The sequence below is a fragment of the Falco naumanni genome, chromosome 12 (assembly GCF_017639655.2).
Source record: "Falco naumanni isolate bFalNau1 chromosome 12, bFalNau1.pat, whole genome shotgun sequence".
NCBI classification, from domain to species: Eukaryota; Metazoa; Chordata; class Aves; order Falconiformes; family Falconidae; genus Falco; species Falco naumanni.
Window position 1 is genome coordinate 3247782 of NC_054065.1, and position 26871 is coordinate 3274652.

Genomic DNA, 26871 nt, shown 5'->3' on the forward strand with positions numbered 1-26871 from the left:
TCTAAATGTGCCTACAGTCTTTAATCTTGTCTCACAGTTTGTATAGTCTGTCAGGTGAAAAACATCATCGGTAATCTTAAAAGCCATCACCCTGCAGGAAGTGAGTGCTGCATCCCAGCTTACACGCTCCAAATAAGCACAGATCCTGCAGCAGAAACAGTAAAACCAAGAGACCAGCCATCCCAGGATTTGAAGCTGCCTGGAGCACAAACAGGAATCAGTAGTTCAACAGAATGTGCTACAAAATAATGCGTTAAATTTTCTTGAGGATTTTTTGTTTGTTTCCTCTACCAGGAGTGACATAATTAAATTACAAGTAAGTGCCAGCAGAGTTTATGTTAGACTTTTATAAGATAAGCTGTTTTTTAGTGACAGGAGACAAAACTAAGGTTTGAATAAGAAGAAGTTTTTCTTTTTAATATAGTATGATGTAGCTTTTGTCCCAGAGATCAGTTCCTTTGGCAATATAGTAGCAATCTGTAGCTTTTTCTTTGTTTTCTTTTTAAAGTGGAAGTACCATACTTGGATATTTATAAAAAAAAGGCCAATTACCTGATGTGAGAACTGGTCAATGTAAGGGGCAAAGGCCAGGCTGAAGTGAGAAAATAACCTGTGGGATATTGTGGAATGGACAGAGTGATTAGATTCCACTGCTTTCAACAAGTTACTGCTCGTCGGCTGCAATGCAGTAATTGACCATGTGAATGTATTAAGTCTACCCCTGTTGGAGGGTAGAACGTGTTAATCTGAACTTCATGGAGTGGACTTGTGCCCTTAATCTAAATTATGTGAGTGGCAGAACTGACACGGATGCAGTACTGCATGCACTGTCTATAGAGAAATAGAGGGGTAGGAGCCAGATTGCATGTTCAGGTTTGTCTTGACAGGAAGCAGAAGAACGGAAAGTAAAATTCAGCTGTCCTGAGCTGTTCTGTTTTCAGTTTCAAAATACCATAAAAGTTTGCAAGACTAAGTTTTAAAGTCACTTAATACTTTTGCAGTTAAGTCCCGAGATTATGCAAGTGCGTATTCCAGATATGTCATTCAGAACTGTGGTTCTTTAGGTAACTATACTGAAGCATCTTGGGGAAAGAAAAAAAAAAAATCACCTGTGCCGGGATGGAAGGGTAAATGTGGCAGAATGCATGAGCTTGCTGCTCAAGTAGGGACCCAATTTTTTTCACTGATTTAGCTCCATGCTTCAGAGTAACTGAGAGTGAAATCTGGCTCTGTGCCTTTTCAAAATGTATTGTAAATTCAGGAGTGATTTCCTAAGATTGCTTTCTGGGTGGGGAGGAGGTAATTTATTTTGCTTTGCTTTATCTTACACTTTATGTTTAAATAGTTATTGCCAGTGTGAAATTACTGACTGACATTCAAAACAATGAGACTATAGTTAGGCTAATGCCCAGCAGCCCTGTGGGCATGGTCCCTGTTAGCGCTAGAGCTCTGTGTCCACTCTTGCTGCAAGCTGCTGCCTCTCACTTCCTCTGGTTGGCTTTTGAGTTGCACTGCTGTTATGAAATTGTACAGTCTCAGCCGATGGAAAATTTGAACAGAGGTGTGTATGTGCCTGTTTAAGTAAGTAGGGGAAGGGGTCCCAAAAGCAACGTGAGGATACATAAAAGGCATATTGCAGTTTATGATGTCTAGGTGCCCACCTGGAGAGGAGAGAGCTTAGGAACAAAATAAAAAGACTGAAATTCTCCTCAACTCTGAAATAAGGTAAGAGTATAGTAGTGGAAGGATTTAAATGGGGAGGGCAGCTGTTATAGCCCCCAGTTGTACATATTTTATCCTGAGGCACCATTTGGTTTAATAAAATTTAGATCTAAGGCTGTCCTTAACCCATCAGTTTCTTAAGACTTAATTATAAAGGTTATACTTTCAAAGGACAAAAGCATTATTCATTTGTCTGTTCATGTCTTCCAGGTTTATCTTGCAGATTATGGACTTTCCTACAGATATTGTCCCAATGGGAACCACAAACAGTATCAGGAAAATCCTAGGAAGGGCCATAATGGGACAATAGAGTTTACCAGCGTAGATGCCCACAAGGGAGTAGGTAGGTTTCTTTTTTTTTTTTTTTTTATTTCAGAGGAGTGATTACAGAATGAGTAATCAGGCTGTGTGAGCTGATGTATACAATAGAAGTAGTCTTGGGTATTGCTCAGGGTTGATCAGACCCTTGTGTGATGACCTCTTCTTGTACCTGGGAATGCTTCTCCGGGGCTGGTGGGGGAAGGGGGGCAGCTTGATTAAAACTGAAAGGCTGCTGCATGTATGGTGCTGGAAGGTGGACCCTAAGAAGAGCTTGCCATTAAACTTAATTGGTTCGTGTTGGGAGTAGTGGTTTGTGTTTGCTATACTCTGTAGAGGCAGAGGCAATATTTACTAATGTTGCATTGTCAAGGAAAAATGTTTTGAGTCTGCACTGTCCTTTAGGGAGAGCTGTGCCTGAGTGTCACCATCTGTGTTATGAGAGGATATTTCAAGATGACATTCCTTCTGCAAGGAGAAAAACCTTTTTGGAAGCCATAAAGTGTTAACTTTTTGAAATCTTTTTTCCAGTAACCTTTCATATATCTTACTTATTTAAACTCACTTTGATGGTATTGGAAACACATTTGCAGGTAAATTACATACATAGTCCTTTTATTGGATATTGATTGTACTGCCTTGCATTCCAAGGCAGACTTAATTCAACAATTCCCTAATTAGTTAAAGTCATAACCTATGTCTTGTATTCATTTACCATTAATTAAACCTTAGCTGTTTATTACACTGCAGTTCAAATCCAATAGCAGACCCATAGAGCCATGGAAAAGGGAATGGGAGGTCAATATCGAAAATATATGGTGCAGAGTCCCACTGATGGCTGCATTGTTCACAATCAATATGGTCAATGCAACACAACTTTCTTAGTTGCTATGTCAGCAAGACAAAAAGTCAATTCTAATGTTATGCTAGTGAAAAAAATGGTGATTATTGAAAAACTTCGACTCTTGCTATGAAACAGTGTTTTTGTTAACTTTTCTTTCCCGTATTCCCCCCTCTCCCCCCCACCAAGATCTTCTAAAACAAAAGGAATGGTTTTCTGCTGCCAGCTTTGATAGTATCATAGTGTCACAAGCGATAACTGTGGAAATTTGTGCTTGTTAATAGCTGCTGAACTGTTACCTTAAACTAATACTTTCTAATGAGTTTTAGTTGGCACAAACAACTGTATATTATTGCTTTTTCTATTAAAAGGACCATTGACCATGTAATGTAGAGGGTCTTGATAATTTGCCGGCGCTGTTAAAACCTGCAGTCGTTTAACTTTGGTCATTAGGAAAAATGAAATAAGACTGTCAAGTATTTGCTACTAAGACAATTGCACAATTTCACCTGCTAAAAAATATTCTGTGGTGAAGAGGACATCTGTTTCAGACTCTTCTAGCCCTCCCAAGCATACAGTGTGTTTTCTGGAGATCTGGCTGGCTGCTTTCCCTGGTAGCGTGAGCGATGTGGCTGTGTACTAGTGTTTGATGTGGATGGTGTTTGAAGAACAGGTAGAAGCTGGAGTATTTGCGATTTGACAGTTGGATAGTTATAGCAGCTTGTTTCTCGTGGGCAGGTATCTGTTGATGGGCATGTGATTACAGGACAGATAATTCCTTTTATTTGAAAGTCTAGGGAAATTTTTCAACTTTCAACATTGTGCAAAAGGTGTGCACAATGCAAGTGTTAATTAAGTTGTTGTCTTCTGCAATCTGTGGGATAGATCACCCAGTCCAGTAGCTAAAGCCATGACAGAATGGGCGAAAAGCAGAGGACTCCAGAAAACAAAATATTCAGAAGGATAGCTTGGGTGAGCTTACCCCCATCTTACACTAGAAAATTTTTTGCTTGTTAGTAGCTGCAAACAGAAAATCCATGGATTTTTCTGATGCTTCTGCTGGAAAAGCCTGCAGAACACGATGTGATATCTGGTATGTTGCAGAGAATCCAAGCTATTCACATTGAATGCCTCAGCTCTGACTTTGTAACAGCCTGAATCCATTAAGGTCAAGTCACCAGTGTTTCCCATTTGCAGCAGGTCTCTCAGCATCCCGGGGAAAATATGCATCTGCAGCGACTTCTGTTGGAGATTGCACAGGTCTGGATGGCAGAACACAGTGACTGGTTTCCCTCAAGTCATCTCTTGTGAGATTTAGATTTGTGGAGATGTTTCAGGATACTGAAAGACTTCCAACAGCTGGAGCAAAGGGCTGCTTTGCTCAACAATCTCTGTGCTCCCAACTCATGATTGAGTCTCGGCACAATCCCATGTACCAAGTGAGGTGGGGTGCGCTTATGAAAAGTGTTTGAAGACTAGCTTCACTGTTGGCAAATAAAAGCTGCATAGACAGCATTCATTCTGGTAGAGTATTTTTTTATTTAAATACTCTTGGAATATAGTTCTAATTGTTAAATGTTATTTTATATAAATGTTGTCCTTTCCAGAGGTCATTTCCTGAACATACATGGCAACATAAATATCTCCAATCTCAGAAACCTTGACTATACCAGTCACTGTATTGAGCTAGACAAATGAGAACATTTTGACTTGCTCATAAAGGAGCTGCCTCAATATATACACCTATTGGAGGTACATGCTGGAACTTACAACAAAATTACAAATTTGTTGCTTTCAAAAGTGGCTCTTGGCAATACTTGAAGCTGATAACCCCCTTGCATAAAGCCAATCAAATGCAACCGCTTCCCATTAATTTAAATCAACACTGGTGTTTCCTTAGTTGAATCGAGAGTTTAACCCAGCTGCATGCCTATTTATTCCCCAAGCTATCTATGGAGTTCATCAGGTGTAGAGATTATGCAGTCCACAGAGATCCAGAAAGTTTCCTACTAGCGGCCACTGTGTGGTGACACTTCTGGGTGGTAGAATTAGTCCATATTCTTCTGACAGCTGATAAGGGCTGAGTTGAGTGTGCCATTTCTGTGGCAGCTGATGACGAATCACTGCCTTCAAACAACGTACTTTAGCATGTGCCAGTGTATGCTGGTGGTGCTGGTGGCTTTGACCTTGTGCTGGAACTGAAAAGGAATTATCCCTGTGCTGGAAAATGATGGGAGCAGCTCCCCTGCCTCATGCCTCAGCATTTTGTGTTGGTTCTGGCTTTAGTTTTGTGTGGCTCACCTGTGCTCTGCCCAGCGCATGTGGGCCCCACAGGCTGGCTCTTCTGTGCTGTAGTGCTGCCTGGAGGCTTCCAGACTTGTCGGGTGTCTGCAAGTATTCATCACAACCAGACAGTTACATCCCCTGTCTGTGTCTTGGGTTCACTTTGAACCAAGTTGATACCCAAGTTGGCCTTTGCCACGTGATCTGACCCGCACCATCAGCTTTTCTGTATGCGGTGGCTGGATCTCACTGCAACCAGCATGTGGGGTTTTTAAATTTAAAACCTTTCTATCTTGCAGCAAATTTCATGTAGCACAGCTGCACTATTAGTTTTAGTGTAGTATTTGAGTGTATTCATTGTATTCATTTTTAAAGACCATACTGTATAAACAGTATTACATTTTTGTTTGTTGATTGATAATTAAAGAGAATTATATCTGCACCCAGTGTACATTTAAAAAATTGTTACATAGTTAGTGTTAAAAAGTAATATTTGGATCAATGTCTGCTATGGATTTTTGTAGATTTTCTACTCACTGAGGCATGCAGTCAATACCTAATTTCTCTGGAGATATACTGCGCTTAACATATTGAGTTTTTTTTAAATACTCCAGTCCTGTGCATTGAGTGCATAAGACCAGTTTTAATTTGCTATCATTGATGAACATAAGAATATGAACTGTCTATGTTGAATTCCCTCCAGCATATATTTGTGTTTGCCATCGATTTCAAGATGACTCTCCTCTTCCTTTTAACAATGGTTCACAGTAACTATTAGCAGTTTTGCCATCTCTCGCATTGGATAGAGGGCCTACCAAAATCCTTGCAGGTCTTCTATTTACATCTGGAATAGTAAAGGCTGCTTAAGACAGCGGTGGGACTTCTGACAGCCTTAAAGAGAAGTAGAATATCTGATGACGCTTGCCTCCTACTGGTTGTCACTTTTGGTAGCTGGTGAATATGTTTTGCCTGAGCTGGTTTCATCAAGCAAAAGAGTGTGTGCCTGTTTTCATTTTCAGTATTAGGGGAAGGCAGTTCCAGCTATGTTTGATGTCTTTTTTCAGCCAGTTCTTTGTGCCCCTCACACTGGGTTATTGCAACATGTGCTCCTGGAGGTCCAGCCAAATGCTTGTACACTGTTTGTACAGGGCAATGCAGGCATTGGGCTGATTGTAGGGAAGGCTCTGCAGTTCTTGTTCTTATTTTCCCCACTGGTCTGACAGAACTGTTGCAATTTGATATTAAGAACATAGCTCGATGCTTGTCCGTTTTTCTTCTTCTTTTATATGCGGGAGTTGACTAGAATATACACGGAGTTCCTTTTGTGAGGAAGGATGTGCAAGAATACAAACACCAATGCCTGGAAACACGCCCTTTCTAAGCCTGCATGGCTTCCAGAGAACAGAGCTCTAAATGGCTCTGGATCAAGAGGTTTATTTGGCATCTGTCCATGTATAGTTAGGATTCAGAGGGAGCGTGCTGGATTTTTTTGTTGGTCAAATGAATTATTGATTTGCTGTAGTTTGGTATGCCTTTCCCAAAGACTGTGTGCAGGACAAACTGTAAATCCTAAAAATAAAAGGAAAATATAACTGGTCTGGCAAAAAATGGGTGGAACTTTGCAGTGTAAAATAAATAAAAAGATATTTTAGTTTCTGAGTGTTCAATTAGAAATATGCGCCCAGCAGAAGAAGGAGTAGGAGGTCATTGTAAGTGAAAGAAGAGGGGCTTTCGTGAAGATAAGATTGAACAGGTTCCTATAACCACCTCTGTAAGCTTATTGGGTCCTGCCAAGAATGTCCAGAAGTGGCAAAATAAGATGATGAGCCTCACAACTTTCTAGCAGAACTGATGAGTGTGGCTGGGAATTGGCTGTTTAATTTTGGCTGTTGTTGTTCTCTACGCCATGAGTTCAAAAAGTCAGTGAATCTCACAGCTGCTTGTCAGCCCCTACCTGTCAGCCCCTTACCTCTGTGATTTTTTTTCTGCCACACAGATGTGAAAGAAGAGTAAAACTTCCTGTCCCCACTCTCCTGCCACAAGTTCTCCTCGCTGCAAGCTTGGAACATTTTACTTCCAACCAGGTATCTGCACCTCTTGCCACCACTATTTTATCTCCCACTCAGATCTTGTGAAGTTCCCTTGCATCTTCTAAACTTCCCACTGCATAAACGTCTCCCCACCAAATCAGGACCCCAGCCCTCTTCCTTTCAGCACATCCCATTCCACCATCCTGATGATTATTCATTCTCTCTTCATGTTTAGAGGAGAATCCTGCAGCTGGCTGTACTCTTCTATTATGGCTGCAGCAGAGCAAGTGGGGAAACAGGGAGGCTCTGCAGTTACACCCTGCTGGTCCGTGGGTGCATGTAACTGCTTGCATGTGCCTGCACCCGCACATTAGGCGGTTGTGATTGTCCAGGAAAGCTCTGCTGTTGTGAAGAGGTTTGAGGATCACAGTTTGGGAACTTCTGGCCTTTAAGACCTGCTGGCTTACTGTGTGCTCGTGAGTTTGGCTGCATCAGGACAGCAGCAGTAGCGTTGCTGTTTTTGTGGGCTTTGAAACGAGTTATCCAACTGCTGTGCTGGGACTGCATCCCATGACTGACAAGAGCAGTGCTGATGTTTGGGCTGGTTGCCAGCTTTGATGCTGCCTTTGAGAGGGTGCGAGTCCTCAGGACTGTGAGGCCAGTATTGTCAGCACGGCACCTCTGTGACTGCCCAAGGTGAGGTCAGTGCTGGAGAGTGACAGTTGTATCCCCCCTGGGAACAACTGCGGGAACTTCTGCCAGTGCTGCAGTATGTTTCGTGCCGATCAGCTGTATGAGCAGTTGAGTATAGCTGTAAGGTCCAAGTTTAGAAGAGAGCCCATAGCTGGCACCGGACAAGTGGCTTGTCGCCATGTCCCAGACTGAGTTCTCTGGAAGAGCTGTAGTACAGTTGTGGTGAGACCGTGTTTGTACTGGGTTTTTCCTTCCAGCGTTCTGTGGTGGTGGTTATTGTCAGTGAGTACTTCAGCAACATGCCAAGCTAATGGTGCAGAACTGTGTGTGAGGGGAAGGGAGGTTGTTCCTGGCCCCTGCTGACAGTTGCCCTGCCTGAGACTGGATAACTGTACAGAATGGCCTCCAAGCATTAACATTTATTGTAAATGTAACTCTATTTGTCTAACCTTTTTCCCGTAGCAACCCGCTCTATTCAGTTAGTCGCTATCCTGCTGCGGTGAACTCTCAGACTGACCAGTATCTTGGGGAAGCAATGCTTCATTAGCAGCCTTTTTTTTTGTCTTTTCCTTTCCCCTGCCTTTAATAGAGGCACTGATTTTTGACAAGTCTTGTATTTGCCTGGTTTTTTTATCATCTCAATCTTGAACTAAGAAGTTATATCACTTTTAGTTCATCTATTAAAACATTGTGATGATATATTTTTAACATAATTATATTTCTCCATGGTCATGTTAACACTCCTTTCCTTTATGGGCTTTTGGATTAATGACTGTGGTATGAGTTATATTTGTTTGTGAATTAACATTAATTTGTATGCTGTAATGCCAGTGAGAATTGGAGGTTCTACTGCATGTAGATGCAATATGAGCAACTAAAATGATCCTTTTAATGAAAAGCTTCCAATCTAAAGAAACACTAATGGTGAAATTATAATGTAACAGTGCTAATTAAAAATAATAGAAGAACATTTCATATGTCACTCGTTAGTCTCCTAGATCTTTGCAAAGGCTTGAGAAAGTTAGCTTAACAAGAGCCATAAAGGAAAACTCCCATTTTTACATGAGTTTCAGATGAGTTCCTGGGAGCGGTGTAGTTTTGAGACCATATTGTGGCCAGTGTGATGTCATTTATGATCTATTTTGAAATAGTAATCTGAATATAAATTAGGGCTCAGATAGCTGCCAAATCCAGTATACAGTGATACATAATGTATTTTCTTCTCAGAGTGAATTGCTTCAGTTATGTTGTTCTGAGTTATCGTTGAATCCTGTGCCTGCATGTTGAGTATATGGTTGTGGTGTATATAAAACTTGTTGTGGCCTGACTGATTTCATTGACAGGTTGTTAATTCATTAACTTCAGTGGAGTTGTTCCTGATTTATCTTGGCAGGACTGAGGACAGAATCAGGCCTTAAATCTTCAAATTAAAAAATGAAACTATAAAAATACTGTGAAATAAAATGTCACCAACATGTTCTCATTAAATAGTATTTCATCTGAGACTAAGATAATAATAAAAAAAATCCTGGTGAATAGAAACGCAGAACCCAAATATCTATTATAGAAAAAAAAAAAAAGTTTTTAGTCTACAGAGAAGTGAAGAGAATTTGATTTAAATAAGTACTATTTTGAATGTATGCTCTTGTAGCAGTGACAAGTTATCAAGCAGAATTGTTTTATTTTTTCATGGCTATCACATTTAAAATGAAGCCAGATTGACTTCTCTCAGTTGATGTTTATCAAGAATTCTTGTAAACGTCAATTGTATTAGCAGATTTATTTTTACAAGTAAACATATAGCAGAAACTTATGTATTGGTGCTTTCTTTGGGGTGAAAATTAATTATTCCATTGTTCATAGATAATATTAATTCATTAAAGATTAGATAGTTGAATACTTTTTTAATAAGAATGTAAACGATATAAGTTAGCATCTCTAATACAAAGCTGGCAAAAGAGCAGACAGAAAGTATAGGCTAGTACAGTCAAATAATCAAACGCTGACATTTTCATGTGGTTCTATGAAAAACACATGTAAATGTCTTTATGTAGTAACGCTTGCAGTGACCTGGGAGATAAAGTGATATGGGAGTTTACCATCTCTCTGTAAAACATTTCCCCTTTTATTTTTTAGTGATGTATGGCTTCGTTACATGTACTTTTTTTTTTTTTTTTCTTCCCTAGCTGACTACTTGTTACAGTAAAGTCTTACTTGCACCTATCTCCTTATTTTTGAAGGCTTTGCTCTAGTATTAGTCAGGAAATGGCTGGAAGATATCTGCATGTGAGTGAGAGGGTAATTAATGATGGTCAAACTGTTAACTGCAAAGTAAACTCTACCCTCTGGGGGGACAGTTTTGTCAGAAAATGAGTTGTCCTAGGTGAGCTTCTGAAATCTGTTTGACTTAGCATAGTTTACAGATTCATATCAATTAGTCCCTCAATGGAAAAAAGTGGTCCATTGTTATTTTGACAGTTTTTCTCAGAATGCCACTTTCTGTAGCCCATCTTACACAAGCAGGTGCCAGAAAAGCATTGTGTGAAAACTGGAGGATCTGCAATCAAAAGTGCTGAATTATATGGTTATAATCTGGAATTGCCAGAATGGAAAAAGGAGTTGAGAACACATGTGTATGAATGGAGTTGTTCCACAGTTAACAGGAGATTTATGGCTGAAGAAATCACTACAGAACAGCAAGTGGTAGAGATTGTGTTTTTATTTTAATATGAGAGCCAAGTCTTGCATTAGGACGTTGCTGAATCTAGTGCAGAAAATAAATGACACCCAAGGGATAGTGTAGCATTCTGTTAGATTGGAGGGCCTTCAACAATCCCGTAGTCTAATAGCAGTTAAGATAAAGAATGTATAAGAACTAATCTTCTGCTTTTACAATAATGTGTGTACGGTAACAAGAAACAGTTATGATGTGTTGGCACCGTAGCTTTTAGCAGATGACTTCTTAAATTAAAAGATAAGTTTGCTGAGTGACTTCCTGGAATTTATTTAATGAAGGCCCATAAAATATGATATCTGTTTACAGCTGAATTAACAGCACTACGCTCAACTACTAGTCTTTATGCTAGACAAAAAGTACAAAACCTGCAATCTTCTTTCCTTCCTGGAAAGTGCAAAATCATTTTGGAAAAGCATAAATTTAACTTCTACATCTGCCCATCTTTAATCATGATTGACAATTTCTGTTTCTGCAGATTCCATGTGATCTTGACTTGCAAACTATAGGCTGCAAGTCAAAAGCATATGAAGTAGTATTGCAGCAGTCCTGCTTGTTCAGTTTTTTCAAGTTTGGTTTCCTCTGAAGAGCAGCAAGCAATAGCAGCTCTCTTAGTATTGCGCTTTTTTCCCCTCTTTCTTTTGGAACAGTCAATCTATAGATGAACTTCAGTTTCCTGGTTTTCTCCATATATGATGTTTGGAGATGGGGTTAATTTTTGATGGAGTTATATCTATTGTATTTGTATTCTGTTGCTGGTATATCTGTTTGGGGTACACAGAGTGAGAGTAAATCTGTGAAATAACTTCCTTTCTGGAAGCAGTAGTGGTAAGTTTACACAGGACTTGCTAAACGGCAAGTGTATTTTAGCTTGTGCTACAACTCTCTAAACAAACAGTTTGTGGTACCGCTAAGCAGATGGTTTTGGTGTATAAATGTACACTAGATGGCAGTTTTGTCATATCTTCCAAGTTCAAATAGCTCTGTAGGAGAACAGGAAAGGCCATCAGTGTTTAGTCTGCACTCACAGGGTCCCTGCATGACCAATGTGGACCCCATGGACTTCCTGGAACATGTGTTAGCAATTTAGCAGCAGACATTTATTTCTTTGTTTTACTGCTTGGCTCTTTGAGAAAGTGTTGGTACTCAGTTATGGGCTGTCTGGATCATGTCAGAGGCCATGGGGATCAAGTCCATGTGACAGGCCAGACTGAGGAAGGATGAAGTTGGAGGAGGTGAGGAAACTGACCCTTACTTCAACAGTAACAAGTCACTGCCTGTCTGTGGACTGTGGCCAAATGCCGGGGCGTTTTAGGTCTAATACAGCTGAATAAACAAAACACTTTGCCCATTTGGCTTTTTCATATTTCATCAACACTAGTTCAATCAAAGTCTTTTCTATTTCCTAAGAAGAGGTTCTTATTCTTCATCTTTTTCTTTTTTTTTCTCTTCCCCACTCCCTCCCCCCATTTTAGCCCCATCCAGACGAGGTGACCTTGAAATCCTTGGCTACTGCATGCTGCAATGGTTATGTGGGAAGCTGCCCTGGGAACAGAACCTGAAGGACCCTGAGGCTGTCCAGGCTGCGAAAACAAAGTAAAAAAAAAGACACCACACACATGTACACCTCTGCACATGTATACCACCCTAGAACCCTGCAACGTCCTCATCACTTTACAAAACAGGTCTGAAAATGACAGCTTCACATGCTGTAGGATAGCATCTTTTGAGAAAACTAAAACAATTTTCCTTAATTAACAGGGATGTTAGAAGCGGTTTAAAATGTGAACTCTTATGTGCATATATACCCTCTTCCACATGTTTATATATGTACTGCTGTACAGAGATGATAAATTCAAACGCACAGTACACACATTTTTTGTGCTGTGTATTTTTTAAACTTTTGTTTTTTCTTAAAGAAAACATTTGTGAATTAGTGCAGGCCTTACTGTACATACATAAGTTTGCTCTGTGTGTCCGTTAAACTTCATGGGTGCTTTGTAGAGACTATAGTGCAAATATCTCTTGAAAGTTTTTCCACATGTGCATTCAATTTATTTAACTTTCTGTATGATCCTATTTTTCAGATGTTTTTCTGTAGGTTTTTAATGTTATATAAGCCTACTGCCATTACAAACAATTAAATACCAAAATATTAAGGAACTTGATTAAAATCTTTCCTTTTTCCCAGCATGACTCATTTAGAGCTTACTAAAGCAACAGAGTGTATTAGTGTTTTCTTTCTCTGCTTTCACAGTTGGGACTTGAGAGAGTTAATTGCATGTGGTACAGTGTAGCCTGTAGAAGCCTATACAGAAGAGCAGTTACCCATAAATGTAACATCACAATTGGAGAAGGCAGCAAACTTTTAAGTAGGGCAAGTCACAACAGAGGTACACAATAGGGATACCTGATCTGCAGAAATCAATCTGCAAATGCAGTGTGGCATCGGCTCTCAACAGAGAAAAAGGTTAGCCTGCAGACTGTGGATAATACAGATTGCATCTGTAAATGTTGACATCGTATGTTATGTTTAATATTTCTCCTTTAGAAGTTCTGATCATTACACAACCCCCTGCAAGGTAACACTTATACAATTCAATGTTAAATCAATTTAATCAATCAAGCTGCTTCACTAATTCTTCTCTTGTGGTTAACCCTTAGATTGCTAGCATTTTCAGGATGCCGAGCAAACAGATGCTTCAAGGAAATGCACAGAAAATGATACAGATTCCATTTATCAGAAATATCCTATTAGTCTAAGGAATTACATTCTTGATATTGGGTAACTCGCTCAGGTCACCCCCTTTTATTTATCTTAATTTTCAGTGCCTATACTGTTTTCAAAGGCCAGAAATAGACATCTGGGTGTATGTGTGTATCCAGTTTCTTGTAAGTTAATAAGTATGTTAAGCAGCAGAGCTGAATTGCTTGTGAGTGTGCCAGTCCTTGGCTGCAGCCTGTGATGGTGAGGAAGAAGGAACTGGCCCCGGAAGGTGGGGTGCAGCTGGAAGGCAGCAGCTGGAGCAGAAACTCCAACCCTCATCCTCTCATCTCTTCACTACCAGCTTATAGTCTTTCATGCCCAGTAATGCTGGGGCAATGAGGCAACTCTGCCAAAGCTCTGGCCACTGGTAAGGGGATGCTGAAGGACTGCTGGTATGTTTTAATTTTGAAATGTTTGTGCCATGCCATAACTGGAGGAGAGACTCCATCAGAATTGGAATTTAAGATAGATTACAGGAATGTTTATGTGTATATGTTTCATTTCCCTTATTTCTGATACTAAACAACAAATCACTGAATTAAGGTTATTCGTTTGCGTACCCTAACTTTATGCATTTGAGAACATATCCTATTACTGGTGGAGCTTTATGGGTCCTTTAAACAAAACAACAAAAAATTGATTCTTTAACAATATTAACAGCTAGACTGAACTAATGGATTTCACTTACTCAGGGCAAGGGGGCTTGTGCAGCTGCAGGTTCCTACAGGTGCTAGGAAATCATCCTGGTTCATGCCTGCATGAAGATCAGAGCCAACCTTACTTTATCTGATTTTAGGGTGTCATCAGTTCTGAACTCCAGCGTCCTTTGGTATTTATGTGTCTGGATAGACAGAAAGTACACCTGTGGCCCCTGCCTTTCAGTTTATGAAGTGCATGGGACTTTAGGTCATTTAACCTCCCTCTCCCCTTTTGTCCCTGCTGTGCCTGCTTGTAATTTTGACAGCCATCACCCAGCTGCCCGTGAGCTACATGGCAAAAAGAACCTGATGCTAAGCTACTAGTAGGCAGGCCAGAACTGCTTCATAAATTCTGAAATACAAATATTAATCATTAAACTGAAATCAGAACAAGCCATTTCATTTCAAAGGATTTTTCTTTTTTTTTGCAAAGAAAAACTTAAAGTGCAGTCTTAGCTGAAAGCCCGGTCTTGGTGCAATTGGCAGTCTCCAAAGAGTTAAAAATGTAGCTGGTAAGAAAAGATTTTGTTTTAAAAGCAGTCCTGTGAATCATTAGCTATCCCGGAGGTCCACTCCCTTTGGAATTGAGACTTGCTGTCTTCCTAAATCCCAGTTGAAGAATCACCTGCTCCAAAACCACATTAAATTGTTGCACTCTCATGTTTTTTCAGACTTATGGATGAGCTCCCAGATTCAGTGATGGAATGGGATTCTTCTGGAAGCAGCTGTAGTAAGTGTACTTGCACTATGTAACGCATAGCTGTTCAGCCTGTTAACAAGAAATACTTAAATCTCTTACTCTGTTTGGGGAAGCGGAAGATAAGTAAAAGTAACACAAATTTAACAAAGTCGTTAAGAATTAAATGCAACTGCTAAGTTTTGCACCTTAAGGCAGATGCCTTCACCGGGCCTGAGTCCATGCAGTGTGATGGGGCTCAGGTCTAAGGGCAAACTATAGTGTGCAAACAGAAGTCATCTTTGAATTAACCCCTTGAAGTCAAGCCTGTGTGAAAATACAGTGGATAATACCCTTATGCATACCTATCCCACAGAATAATTCAATCTGCAATATCTGCATTTAGCTGATAATGCAGGAGTTCTGTAATACTCAATAATTAGGTGATACGTCACGCTCGTTAATTCAGGGTGCGATTTAATTGAACTAATATTTCTGACTTCAGTGGAACTGGATCAGGCCCTTCATGTACAAGCTTATTATATTTTCATCACTTTTAGCTCAAAGGCTTGTTTGCTGCAAGGGCAGAAAGTAAACTTCTGGATGCTGTCGGATGCTGGTCACTGTAATAAATGATTCTTGATGCTCACTGATACAGGATACTCGGGATACCTCATGCTTTTATTGCAGGAACTCTTTTTTCTGCTGCTTTCCTGCATTATCCCATAAACAAGCACTAAGTAGATGAAACAGACATTGAGGGCTAAATTTTCAACCCTGGTGTGTGGTAGCATAAAAATCTTGATCGGTCTCATCTGTGATGTATGCCACATAGTGACATAAGGGATCTTAGCCGTATGTAGTCCAAGGTGTTAGGAAGCAGTGACTATCTTAGCAACAGAAGTAGCTGTTAGTATGGCAACAGTAGGCAACTGCCTACAAGAGGTTTAGTGCTTAGTATTCAGACTTTAAAAAAGCAAATGAATGGACGGTTTGTCTTGTCATATGTATGTTTCTTCACCGAAATACAAAAGTAAGCCAGGGAAAACACCAAACTTCCTTCAAAGGTCAGTATCTATTTCTGATTTATTCACTTATTTTCATAGCATTTAGGTATTGGAATTATTGGAATGCATTATGTATTACATAGAATATGTTCGTGACATGTATACATATTTAATAAATATTTACTCCTGGGATTTTACCAGATGCTAATCTGGTGTAGTACTCCAGTTTTAGGATGCACTTGGGTCTTCAATTGAAAAGTTTTATCCCCCTCATACGTTTTTCCTAACAGCATTATTTCTGCCCATTCAGTGGTTTCCCTGCTTCTAGAACCAATCAATACTGATAGCAAAATAATACTGCTCTTAAGACTGGTTTAGGATGCAATCTCAAAACCAATATTTGCCCAAGTATTACAGGTGAAAAAGGAAAAAAAAAAAAGATGCTTTTTCCCAAAGCATTGAAAATATAACATCTGTGCAGATTAAAATAATGTTGTTGAGAGTAGTTAGTATTTAAAGGGGTATTATGATCTGTCAAATAGAAAATACTTCTATCAATATTTGTCGATAAAGTATTTTGATTAATTTTTATACTTAGCTAGCTTTTGGTACTGCACAAATTAGTGCATGTCTGTAATGAGAGACAGCACTTAAGGGTTTGCTTGTTTATCCAAGTCAATCTTTTCCTTTTCTCATCTCAAAAGGACAAGATATTGTCAGTTCTGTGTTTTGAGTGTGTCTTCAGCTGAAATTGTGTCATCTCGTCTGGCAATGTTGTATTGGCATCCATTTTGGAATTAAATTCTTTCTGAAGTTCTAGGTCTACACCAAGTGAAATTTGCATTAAAATATGCTCCACAGGTGAAGTATCCAAGTTTTTGGCATGTGTTTGTGGCTTAGCTTATGATGAGAAGCCAAAGTATCAAGTGCTCAAGAAAATCCTGCTGGATGGACTGGAGTCAAGTGGAACTCGCTACGATGGCCCTCTGGAATTTTCCGCTGCAGCGTGCACACGAAACCACCGTGCTGCCAAAACGTCAAAAGTAAGACAGACAGTTCTGATTTTATTTCTGACATCTTCTGCTTGGTTGTTGCCTTTTCTTTTGTAGAAGAGGAAATAGTCTCATTTTGAGATCTAAAACTGACACAGCAGTTCTTTTGCCTTAAATACACCATGTTTGTTAATTCCTGTTTCCCCTGCCTTTGCTAAAAAGTGGGATGTCAACCCTTAAGGAGGAAGAACTGTCATGAGTCCTTTTGACCTACAGCCTCTCACTTCAAAGTGGTAGGTCTGAGGAGAATGATTTACTTTCAGGATAATGGGGAAGTCAAGGACTTTGTTCACTAACATCTTGAAGACGAGCCTGAATGCCAGGTTTTTCCTTCATTCCAGATTAAAAGCAAAGTTACCTTTATTAGTGAAAGCATTTAATTCATTTTCTCGCTTTCAAACTGTTCTTTGTCATTTGCCTTTATACTCCTGCAGCCACTAATGTGGAGGAGTTATTATTCTGGGATTTATCAGTGTTACTGGCACACGGTGCTATGTGATGCGCTAACACAGAATTTTAAAAGTGACAGCTATCGTGTTGTATTTTCCTATTTCACTTTTAAGTCTGCAACTATACAGCTAATAAACCCATGTTTTGATAAGTGGAGATTGAGGCAATTAAGTCTTGCTGGACTCGCTGTGAAATGTCAGTCTTCCCACAGCTCTGCCTCGAAACTCCCCGTATGCAAAAGCCCCGTTTCTGTCCCTGGTGCCTGTGGAATAAGGCAGGGTCAGGGTACCATTCATTTTTAATATTTCTGGTGAACTTTGGACCGTCGTAAGTGTACGTGAGCCAAGAATGCAGGATGCAAACTAATGTGACTGATAGGCTGCTAGATGAATGGTGATTCAAGTATCAGTGCACAGATGGTTCTGATTTGCTGAGTTTTGTAGCTGCTGCAACTGAAGACATAAAATATCCTTCTAGTCATAAATTAGCTCTTTGGAAGCAAAACCTTGGCACCAGAGCTTTACAACCTTCAATTAGTAGGGAAAGAAGTATTTGAATGACTGTGGTATTGACATCTGTAGGCCTGCATAGTAATCATTCCTAATAGAAGAGAATATCTGTTTGAGGGGGTTTTGCATGGCTAATTAACCACCAGTGAGAATATGTAATTTTTTCATGATCTCCTGATTGTCACCTTTCTCTCATGATACAATTACATTTTATTGTAGCAAGTGCCTCACAAACCAATTGTCAGCACTATTTACGTATTATGGAAGGCAGAACAAAAGTTCATGTTTAATAAAAAGGCGCTGGGTTTTGATCTTGGTAATTACAGATACTTATTTTAGCAATTTTATTGACTTTACTGTTTTTATCACACTTTTTTTCTTCTAACCAGCCCAAAAGCTATTTCAGTGACAGTACTTACTTTGCTATGATGGTGACCGCTTTTTCCTCACTAATTTGAACAGCTTTTTTTAACTTTGTACTGTTTTCTGAACTGAATTGAAATACGAGTTAGCTGTTAACTGATCTCCAGCTGATCTTGTTGGATCTCTGGTTGACAAGAGTCTTTGATTTCTTAGACTCAGATACTGAATAGTAAATCTATTTTCTTCTTCTTCTTGCCTGGCCTAAGACTTGACAGTATACTGGCATAAAAGATGATCCTGACCTTCCAAGCTGTAAAAGCTGCTGTAGCACTTGCTATTTGCAAGTGCACAACCCCACTGAAAAATCCATGAATGAGGAGTGTCAGTTATCGCCACTCTCGTGCCGTAGGACTAAGCAGAATTGGTTTTGATGGCCAAGAACAAGATCAGAGAGAGAGAGAGCATGTCTGCATATTACTAAATCTTGGCACCTGTCATCACTTTTTCAGAGAAATTTTTAGCGTTGTCTTGCTTCTTGAACAGTAAGGATATGAGCACTGCTCCCATGATCACCTATTTTTTACTTATGTTTCTTCAGCCAGTTCTGCTGCTTATGCGCACACGTTCCCTGTAATAATCGCTGCAAAACAGCTGCAGAAAGGAAATTTCTAGGGTTATTCAAAGGAGTTAAGGAGTACTTAAATAGAAGTAGAGAGAGCAGGTAATGGAACTCTCTGTAAATGTACTGCTATTTTCAGAAAATCTGATTTTTCAGCCCGTGGTTAGCAGCTGTGGAGGACATTCAAGGCCTGGTGCACTTTGGTGTTACAGTCCTGACAAAGTGTTCGATGACAGACAGGCACTTCCCACTGCATCTCCTCACGGCACTGTCAGTAGTTATTCTAGGTCTGGATCTTTTCATCTCTGTATTCCCTTTCCACCTCTCCTTTTATTCACCAAACACTTCTCCCATTAAAGAGGCAACCTGAGAATAGTGGGAGCCACTACAAACAAGCCACTGTCTCCTCACTTCTTGCTTATAAGCAGAATCTGACTCCACGTGACCTGTTTGATTCCACCTGTACCAGTTTGGTACACAGGAAAGAGGGGGGTTTGCGTTAATTCCTTTCTGAATTAACTACTTCTGAATTAACTACTTCTGAATTACTACTGAAGACCAGTAGACACCCGTAAGTACCAGCCAGGGGCTCCTGTAACACTAGCTCCTTGAAGCTTCGTGATGTGAAGAGGAATTGCTACGGAATGTGAATTTGAAGATGTGGGTCCCTGCATAGTACTAATCTTGCAATGACATAAAAAGCGTAACAGTGGCTTTGAATTGAACATCCTGGTTCTTTGTTTCAATTCCACAACTAACAGAGGTGATAAAATATTGTGTTGATTCTCAAATTTGCTTACCCCAGTTTTTAGCACTGGATAACTATTTTCAGCTTTTTCACCTGCACTACAGCCAAAGTGCTAGTGGTAGGGCCAAGTGAAGTATGGCGAGGCTAGCTGATGACTTGCTAGGCTTTGTAGATTTTATATTAAATAATTACATCACTGTAGTTTTTTCATCGTATGGAATATGGTAATTGTTAGGCATAAAAGTAAGTATTTTCACAAGTGCTGCTAAGTCCGGTTTTGAAAGCGATGCAGTCAGTTAAGGCATGCGTACGTTGTGCAGATGGCAGAGTTCGCTGCGTGGCGCTGTGCGGTGCTGTGGTGCAGAGAAAACAGCTTGGGCCCCCGCACTGGGGTAAGTACTGAGCCTCCCCTGTGCAGCTCCACTTCTCAGGGCTCTCGAGAGTGTTACGTCCTGAGGCAGACTGACTGAAACTACTTGGCGTTGCTGTTCAGAACAGATACACCTTTACCTTTCTAAGCATTAGTAATTTTCACAGAACTTAACTATGGATTACATTCTTAAAAGGTGTTTTGGTTTAAACAATGTACGAAGTGCCTCCTGGCAATTTCAGTGGTATTTAGTTTGTGCAGTTTCTATCTCCTGTATTTAATTTGCAGTATAAAAAAGCAGTCCATTATTTCTTTTTTAGCTGCTATATTCAGATGCAGCTGCTGCGTAGAGGACCATATGCAAACATTACAGTTACAGAGTTATTAGTGTGCCAGAAGTACCAAAGGCATGTGGCATACAGCCTGTGTTTGGGCTACATTTGTCTTCCAAGTTACAAAAGCCAAACCCAGACATCATTTGATACGTAGTGCTTGGAGCAGCGCTGTAAAAAACTTGCATTAACTCATGCAACTACTCCCCGTGTATTGCCTGTTTACCTTTTAGAAGACTGTAAAAGAATATAAGCCTTAACACTTACATTAGATTACCAGAGTCACAAGACTCGGTGATTATCTTCCTTGAGAGTTTGGCATTTGACTCGGTCCAGTGATACGAAATGCACTCGGCTCTACTTGTAATGAAACAAACAGTGACTTACTGGCATCGTTCCCGCTACAGGTTATTAGTGAACGTTTTGAAATGTGTAACTGAAGTTAATTTTATAGGATACTTCCCAAATACAGCACAGCTCTAACTTTGTACTGTTTGAAGATGACATTTATTAATAATTAAAATGCTGAAAACAATTCTTTTGAGAAACATAAAAGCTTACTCTCATTCTCTGCTCTCTGTACTGGAGATGGAACATTTTTCTTTTTGAAATACTTTTTTTAACTGAACAAAATTGCTCATTGTACATCAACAGGTTTGCATACCAAAGCCTATGCCAAAACCAGTTCAGCAGAAGCAAAAGAAGGCAGAAGGTGAAGAATACATCTGTCACAACAACGCCTGTACCAGGGCCACAGGCAAACAACTCCAAGATGAAGAAAAGCCAAGTAAATTAAAGAGGATGCTTCCCCACACGGAGCCTCAGCAGGTGAGGGCCGGGCACTGCAGGAACGCATGGCACCTCCTGGGAGTTTGCTCTCTTAGCTCATCGTCTGCCTTTTGAAAAAGGCAAACACTACCTCACAAACTCCAAAGCTGGCATGTGCTTACGGGCTCCTATTACTCCAAACATAAAACTCAACGAGTTTCTTGTAAGGGCAGGGAGCAAGTGCAAAGAGGGCACTGCCCTTTCCTGCCTCAGACCTGACAGGACCACCTATCGCGACGGTATCTGTGATTATCTTGAACGTTACTGGTTTCTCTGCAGCATCCCAGCTTACTGTCTCTCCATTAACAGGTTCACTTCCCAAAGCCTTCACCAAAACCGCTGCAACAGAAGCCAAGCAAGGTGGAAGAGGAAGGACACACCTGCCTCAGCAGGCCCCGCGCTCGGGTAACCCACCGGCAGCTCCAGCCACAAGAGAAGCCCATTGACTTTTACACTGCGGTTCAAGAGCCCGACCGCCCACAAAAGGTGAGGCTGGTGTTACATGAGAAGAGTCCTGGCACCCTGTGAAAGCATCAGCTTTCCCAAGAAGAAGTTTTTAAAAAAAACAAAGCCTGAACTAAGTGTATGCAGACTAGATGCTTGCGGGCTCATGGTCTTAGCAAACCAGCACTTCAGGTTCTTTACGGTTTAGCAGTAAAGCCCTGCGTTTCGAGTACGGCACTGGTGGGCAGATCAGTGTTGGGAAATGACAACTCCCTTTGTGGACCCCACTGTTTTCCTGGTAGAAACTTAACTTCAGTAGTTTCCTTTTCTACGTAGTGGGAAATAGCACTCTTTAATTACAAAGTTCTTAAATTCTCACTTTTTAATCTGAGGATTTCAATAGTTAAATAATTTCAAATATTATTGGTAATTTACTGCATAAAAGGGCTGAATGAATGTATTCAGTCTTACTCTTCAACTGTACATTAAAAAATGGATGAAAAAATTAATCAAGGTTTTAGCAAAAATAATGCAGAATAAAATACATCTTAGTAATCACTCTGTGCTCCTTTTCTGTGGAGTTTTAAGTGTGTTTCAACAAAGAGATTCTACCCTGTTTTTCTTTCATATAAAAAAATAACTCTGTAAATGAGGACAATTTCTAATAAACACAAAACCGCAACTTTAAAGACAGCTTTATAATTAATCCAAAATTCTTTGATTCAAGCAGTCTGCTGATCACTGCCTGGAGACTCCGGTACAAGCTAGGAGAGTGAAGCAGAAAAAGCACAGCTGTACCTGAGAGCATCAGGCAGTAAAGTGGTGAGCAGAACAATTTTTGGTGATGTTTGGCTGACGGCAAGGTAGACAGCTTCTGATGTGTCTCGGGAGTCCTCAGTGACTCTAAGTAGCAAATACAGCTTTGCAACATGAAGATATTCCAGCACCACTTCCTAGTCCTCAAATGTAAAATTTAAAATATATTAGCAACCCCCACCCCCCCCCCCCCAAACCACTGAACAGTAAATCACCTCCTTCCTGTATATTTTGTGTAAAAGCAACTGCAGTCCTAAGAAAGAAGTAGCTATGGAAAGAGAGCCACATTTAGGTTTCCAACATGAGCTGGGGGGGAGGAGGGGAGGGGAGGAATCATGCTGGAGTAACTTCCCCTGTTCACGTGAACAGCAAGTGCATAGGGTGGAGTATAGATCTTGACACCAGAGAGTAACTTGGGGATCTGTGTTTACTTCCTTCTTGGAAAAGTACATTTTTATAAAACAGGGACCAATTACCGGTCTGGTATTTAGATTATATTTGTGTTTTCCTTTGGTCTCTTAAAAGAAAAAGCTGCTATTCCAATATGATTATTCTGCATAGCTGCAGCACTGTTAGTTCGGTGGAGTATCCTGTGTAACAGGGGAGAGCTAAAACAGGTGTCAGATAACATTTAAGATATTCAAACAAGAAACCAGAGAAGGAAAAAAGGCAGGATTGTATTCATTCCATTTTGCAGACTTCCTCTCACTCCCTTTCACATAATTTAGGAGACTGGTAAAGGAAAGCTGTATATTTTAGAAATTATTATTATATGTATTTATATATATATACACACACACTATAACTTAGAAATTTTAGAGTACGATGGTTAGTTAAAGTTATGAAAATTCAGGAGGATTCTTCAGGCACAAAAGTGGGGAAAAACCCCAACGGCTTGGGGGGGAACTGGAGTGGTGTGAGACTGCCATGCGTTCTCCCGAGCGCGGTTCCAAGCACTTTGGTTAGGCACCTGCCTGGAGCAGTTAACTGTGGTCACCTCCCCGTCACCTGGCCCGGATGGCCACCCTGTTGCTGTTAACAGAAGAGGCAGTTAAGGGTCTGAATACAGAACTAGGAGGGAAGGTTCTTGCTCCTTGGTTTGTCTTTTGGGGAAGTAAATTCAGAAAAAACATCAATTGGCTGCGACAATGAACGAACGAGCGGGCTGGTGCAGTGAGATGCTCCTGGAAAGCAGTTACACTTCAGGTATAAATTAAAAGGAGAAACATTTTTATGCTGAAAGAGGAACACCTGGCTGACGGGAGCAGGATGCGTGTGAGAGACAGGACAGCTAATAAACTGGGAAGAGAGAAAGAAGTAACATCTAGAAAATAATATCGAAACAACAAAAAGCAGAGAAGAAAACCCTCTGAGCTGCCTTTGTGGCGGACAGAACAGCACCTTTCTATCAGATGGGGCCCATATTTAATCCAAGAGCAAAGAAACAGACATGTCTGTCACTAATTTGAAAGAGGAATAAAACAGGAAGACAGACAAGGAACTACAATTTAGGTTATTAGTTTTCTCCAAGAAAACGATACTGCTAGGGTTGAAATTGAGTGGGACATACTGTAAAGCGTAACAGCCTGTGAATGGGGGCACAGAAAGGAAGCCAAAAGTGACATTTTTTTCTAAGAGACAGTGGAAAATATGGTCAAGCCCTGAATATATGAGAAACAGATTGGTAGTGTTTGGGGATTCCTTTCAGAGATGGAGACCAGCAAGGTAAGGTGAGGATGACAGTGCTGCTGGAGCCCTACACGCCCCCCCCGTCCAGCCAGAACAAACCCGGGCTACTAGCGCATTGCTGCTGTCTGTGATCAATCACGGTGAAATGCAAAAACCTGTACAAACTAAAATGGCAAATCAAACTCCAGAGTAATGTCTAGGGTTTCCAGGCTGAAACTTTACTGGCAAGAACACGTAAAGACTTCTAAAATTAACATTTTTTGAAACAAGTTATAGAAGAATTTCAGCTGTTGACTTCAGCAATGAAGAGTATGTCTCTTTAGGTGTTTAATCATACCTAATGCTATACACTTAGTATACAATATACTTATACCTGCTTATCCCAGAGAGGGAGAGGTATGTACACACATACATGCCAGAGCTAAGACTTGGTAAGTTTTGTATTGCTTTCTCTCTAGGATAACTTAAATACCTAGATGTCATCTCTGATATCTCTGTTTTTCCAATTCACATCTTAGTTATTCAATATTAAGTTCATTATTACTATTCTTTTTTTCCTGCAGAAAGACGCTGCAAGAGAACCACCACCATTCAACCCGCCAGGAACATTCTTAGAACCCAAAAAGAAACAAGATCAACCCTTAGCTACAGATCACCCAGGATCATTAGAAGAAACCAGTTCTGACATCATCCGTCCTTCTCTCGCTCTCCTATTTAGGCTTGCATTTACTGATGAAACATACCACTACAGTATAGCTATACTTGTACTTCTGCCACTAATATTACTTTCCTTGTATTTGCTTTGATGTCACTGTGTCCACGCCTTCAGTGTAAGTGCAGCGGTGTTCCCAGCACGCAGGTTTTTTCTCAGAGTTTCTTCATTGAAGATTTCAGTGTCAGGGGCTTGAAAAAGATTATTATTATTTTTTTTGTAAACAAGACTGTCAATATCTATCTCTTACAGGCAAGTTCTCTTAAATTTCCCAGATGTGTAGTGCATACATAAGGATTGAGTAAGCTATTTGTACAAGGCAGTTTTGCATTACAAATGTTTGGATTAATTTTTTTTTTAACTGGACCTTTGCTACAATATTAAAAAAGTATAATTTAATTACATGGACGCCAGTATGTGGCTAACTGGCATGCAGCCATCTTTACACTGTTTCAGAAAACTTTAGTTAAATACTGATGCATTAAATGCATGGGAATTTAAAGTCTTCCTCTTTTTAATTCTAACATTTAAAGGGAAGATAGTAGCCTCAAATTCTGTTGTTTTTTTAAAAAAAACCTGTTACAATCATTGTCACTGGCTTTCCTTACCTTGTTACAATACGGGCATTCACCAAAGATGACGTTAAAACTCTGCCTGCTTGAAGGAAGACCTTGTAGCCACTGGAATAGAAGGAAGTGGATTAAAATTCACATTCATTTCGTATTGAATTTAAGAACAATCTGTTCTCCCAGGTGGTTTTCAAAAGATCAACATCTGGCAGTGGCGTGGGTCACATCAGTCTGTGTACGCACAGAGGGAGGCGGGTTCCCTTCCACTGCGAGCTTCTGTGTGAATTGGGGTCAGAAGACAAGAGGAAGCACAGTGACTGCTGCAGCACCCTTAAAGGATTTTCCTTCATCTGCAATTTAAGCAGACAATGCTGATTTTCTGGACAAACCAAAGTTGGCCCTGCTAATGACTTTACCTCAAACAGGCAAGCCTGGTGAAAGGGTTGTCCACATCGGGGATCATCACACACTTGATCTGGAGCGCTGCCGTTGAGGCGATAGGCGTAGCAGATTCCACAGTCCTTAGCAAAATCCTTAAAACACAACACGGTTTAGCTTACAGTGCGGCACGGCTGGTAGCACAGAAACCACGTTCAACTATTTGTCTTTGCTTTTGCGTTTTTTGTTACTTGGAGTTACTAAATATTTTTGCCTTCAATATATATGTTTATGCCATTATGGCATAAAGAGTGAGATTAGTTGCCAGATGTTCCAGGCTTTACACTCTGTTATATTTTATCCTCTCACCAAATTGCATCTGGTTTGACAAGCATTTTCATGCTCTTGGGCCCCATTGTTTCCTTTTTATTAAACACAATGATTTGTCATTACAGTTGGACATTAGACGCAAGACCTCAGTCAGATATTAATTTAAAAATTTCACAAGTGAAAGCGAAGCTAGTAATCCAGTGTTACAGCATTGTCAAAAATTAATTCCGAGTTTGTTTGAAATGCATCAGTATTTGGATGGCCTCTTGTCCCCTCTAAGCAGCTCTACCTAATTAGAACTTAAGTCATCAACATCCATAACAGAATGTTTGGATTTTCCACATCTCATTAGCTACTCTGGAACTTCCTCTTTCCCTTTTAATAGTGAAGCCTGTTATTAATCGCCTTACTGCTATGAAGGCCACAGGAAAGTGTGCACCTCTAATCAAAGGTTAACAAGCTCTGACAATTGTTGCTTGAAGTTCAGAAGTCCCTATGACAATATATTAATCCAATTACCTCTCTTCCAAGTCTCTTATTTCTGCTGGCAGTTATAAAGCGACCGTTTAAGTTTTACGTATTCAGAAATAAGGACTGATCATTAACAAAAAGCAACTTACACTTTTTTCTAACACAGCACGAGGTGGAAAATCAATTTCCAAGAGGTCTTTCAAATTCTGTAATAAACTGATTTCTGGATCCCTGCAGATGGGAGAGAGGGAGAAAAAAAGTCAACACTTGGAACGGCAAATACCATTTCAGTTTCAGGCCTGTAAGATGCTTACCATAAGTGTATATTGCCGTTCAGCTTAACTCTCAAAGGGTTAACCACTGCAAACAAAGTACATCAATAATTACATCATCCTTAAGATCTTCCCCACCCAATTCAACCT

The 26871-nt window shown here is 40.1% G+C and overlaps 2 protein-coding genes and 1 long non-coding RNA gene across 6 annotated transcripts in view; 1 reads left to right on the forward strand and 2 right to left on the reverse strand.

The window, feature by feature from the left end:
* VRK2 (VRK serine/threonine kinase 2) overlaps positions 1-25253 on the forward strand; it is a 46274-nt gene extending 21021 nt beyond the window's left edge. For 2 of the 4 annotated variants that reach the window (XM_040611398.1, XM_040611399.1), the window contains 7 exons: positions 1933-2065; positions 12097-12217; positions 14758-14816; positions 16631-16812; positions 20867-21040; positions 21350-21526; positions 24553-25253. In XM_040611398.1, the coding sequence (XP_040467332.1) occupies positions 1933-2065; positions 12097-12217; positions 14758-14816; positions 16631-16812; positions 20867-21040; positions 21350-21526; positions 24553-24795 (1089 nt within the window). In that variant the 3' untranslated portion in view covers positions 24796-25253. The remainder of the gene's footprint in view (positions 1-1932; positions 2066-12096; positions 12218-14757; positions 14817-16630; positions 16813-20866; positions 21041-21349; positions 21527-24552) is intronic. The other 2 variants (XM_040611396.1, XM_040611397.1) reach the window with 2 other exon arrangements.
* LOC121095983 lies at positions 14815-24556 on the reverse strand. Its single transcript, XR_005830301.1, has 3 exons — positions 22283-24556; positions 20480-20572; positions 14815-15475 (listed from the first exon to the last, which is right to left on the reverse strand). It is a non-coding gene; the product is annotated as an uncharacterized LOC121095983 (long non-coding RNA).
* Positions 24780-26871, reverse strand: part of FANCL (FA complementation group L) — a 30365-nt gene continuing 28273 nt past the window's right edge. Inside the window, exons 10-14 of the mRNA XM_040611400.1 lie at positions 26764-26809; positions 26599-26680; positions 25687-25803; positions 25310-25381; positions 24780-24892 (exon numbers count right to left, since the gene is read on the reverse strand). Of these exons, the coding sequence (XP_040467334.1) occupies positions 24857-24892; positions 25310-25381; positions 25687-25803; positions 26599-26680; positions 26764-26809 (353 nt within the window). The 3' untranslated portion in view covers positions 24780-24856. The remainder of the gene's footprint in view (positions 24893-25309; positions 25382-25686; positions 25804-26598; positions 26681-26763; positions 26810-26871) is intronic.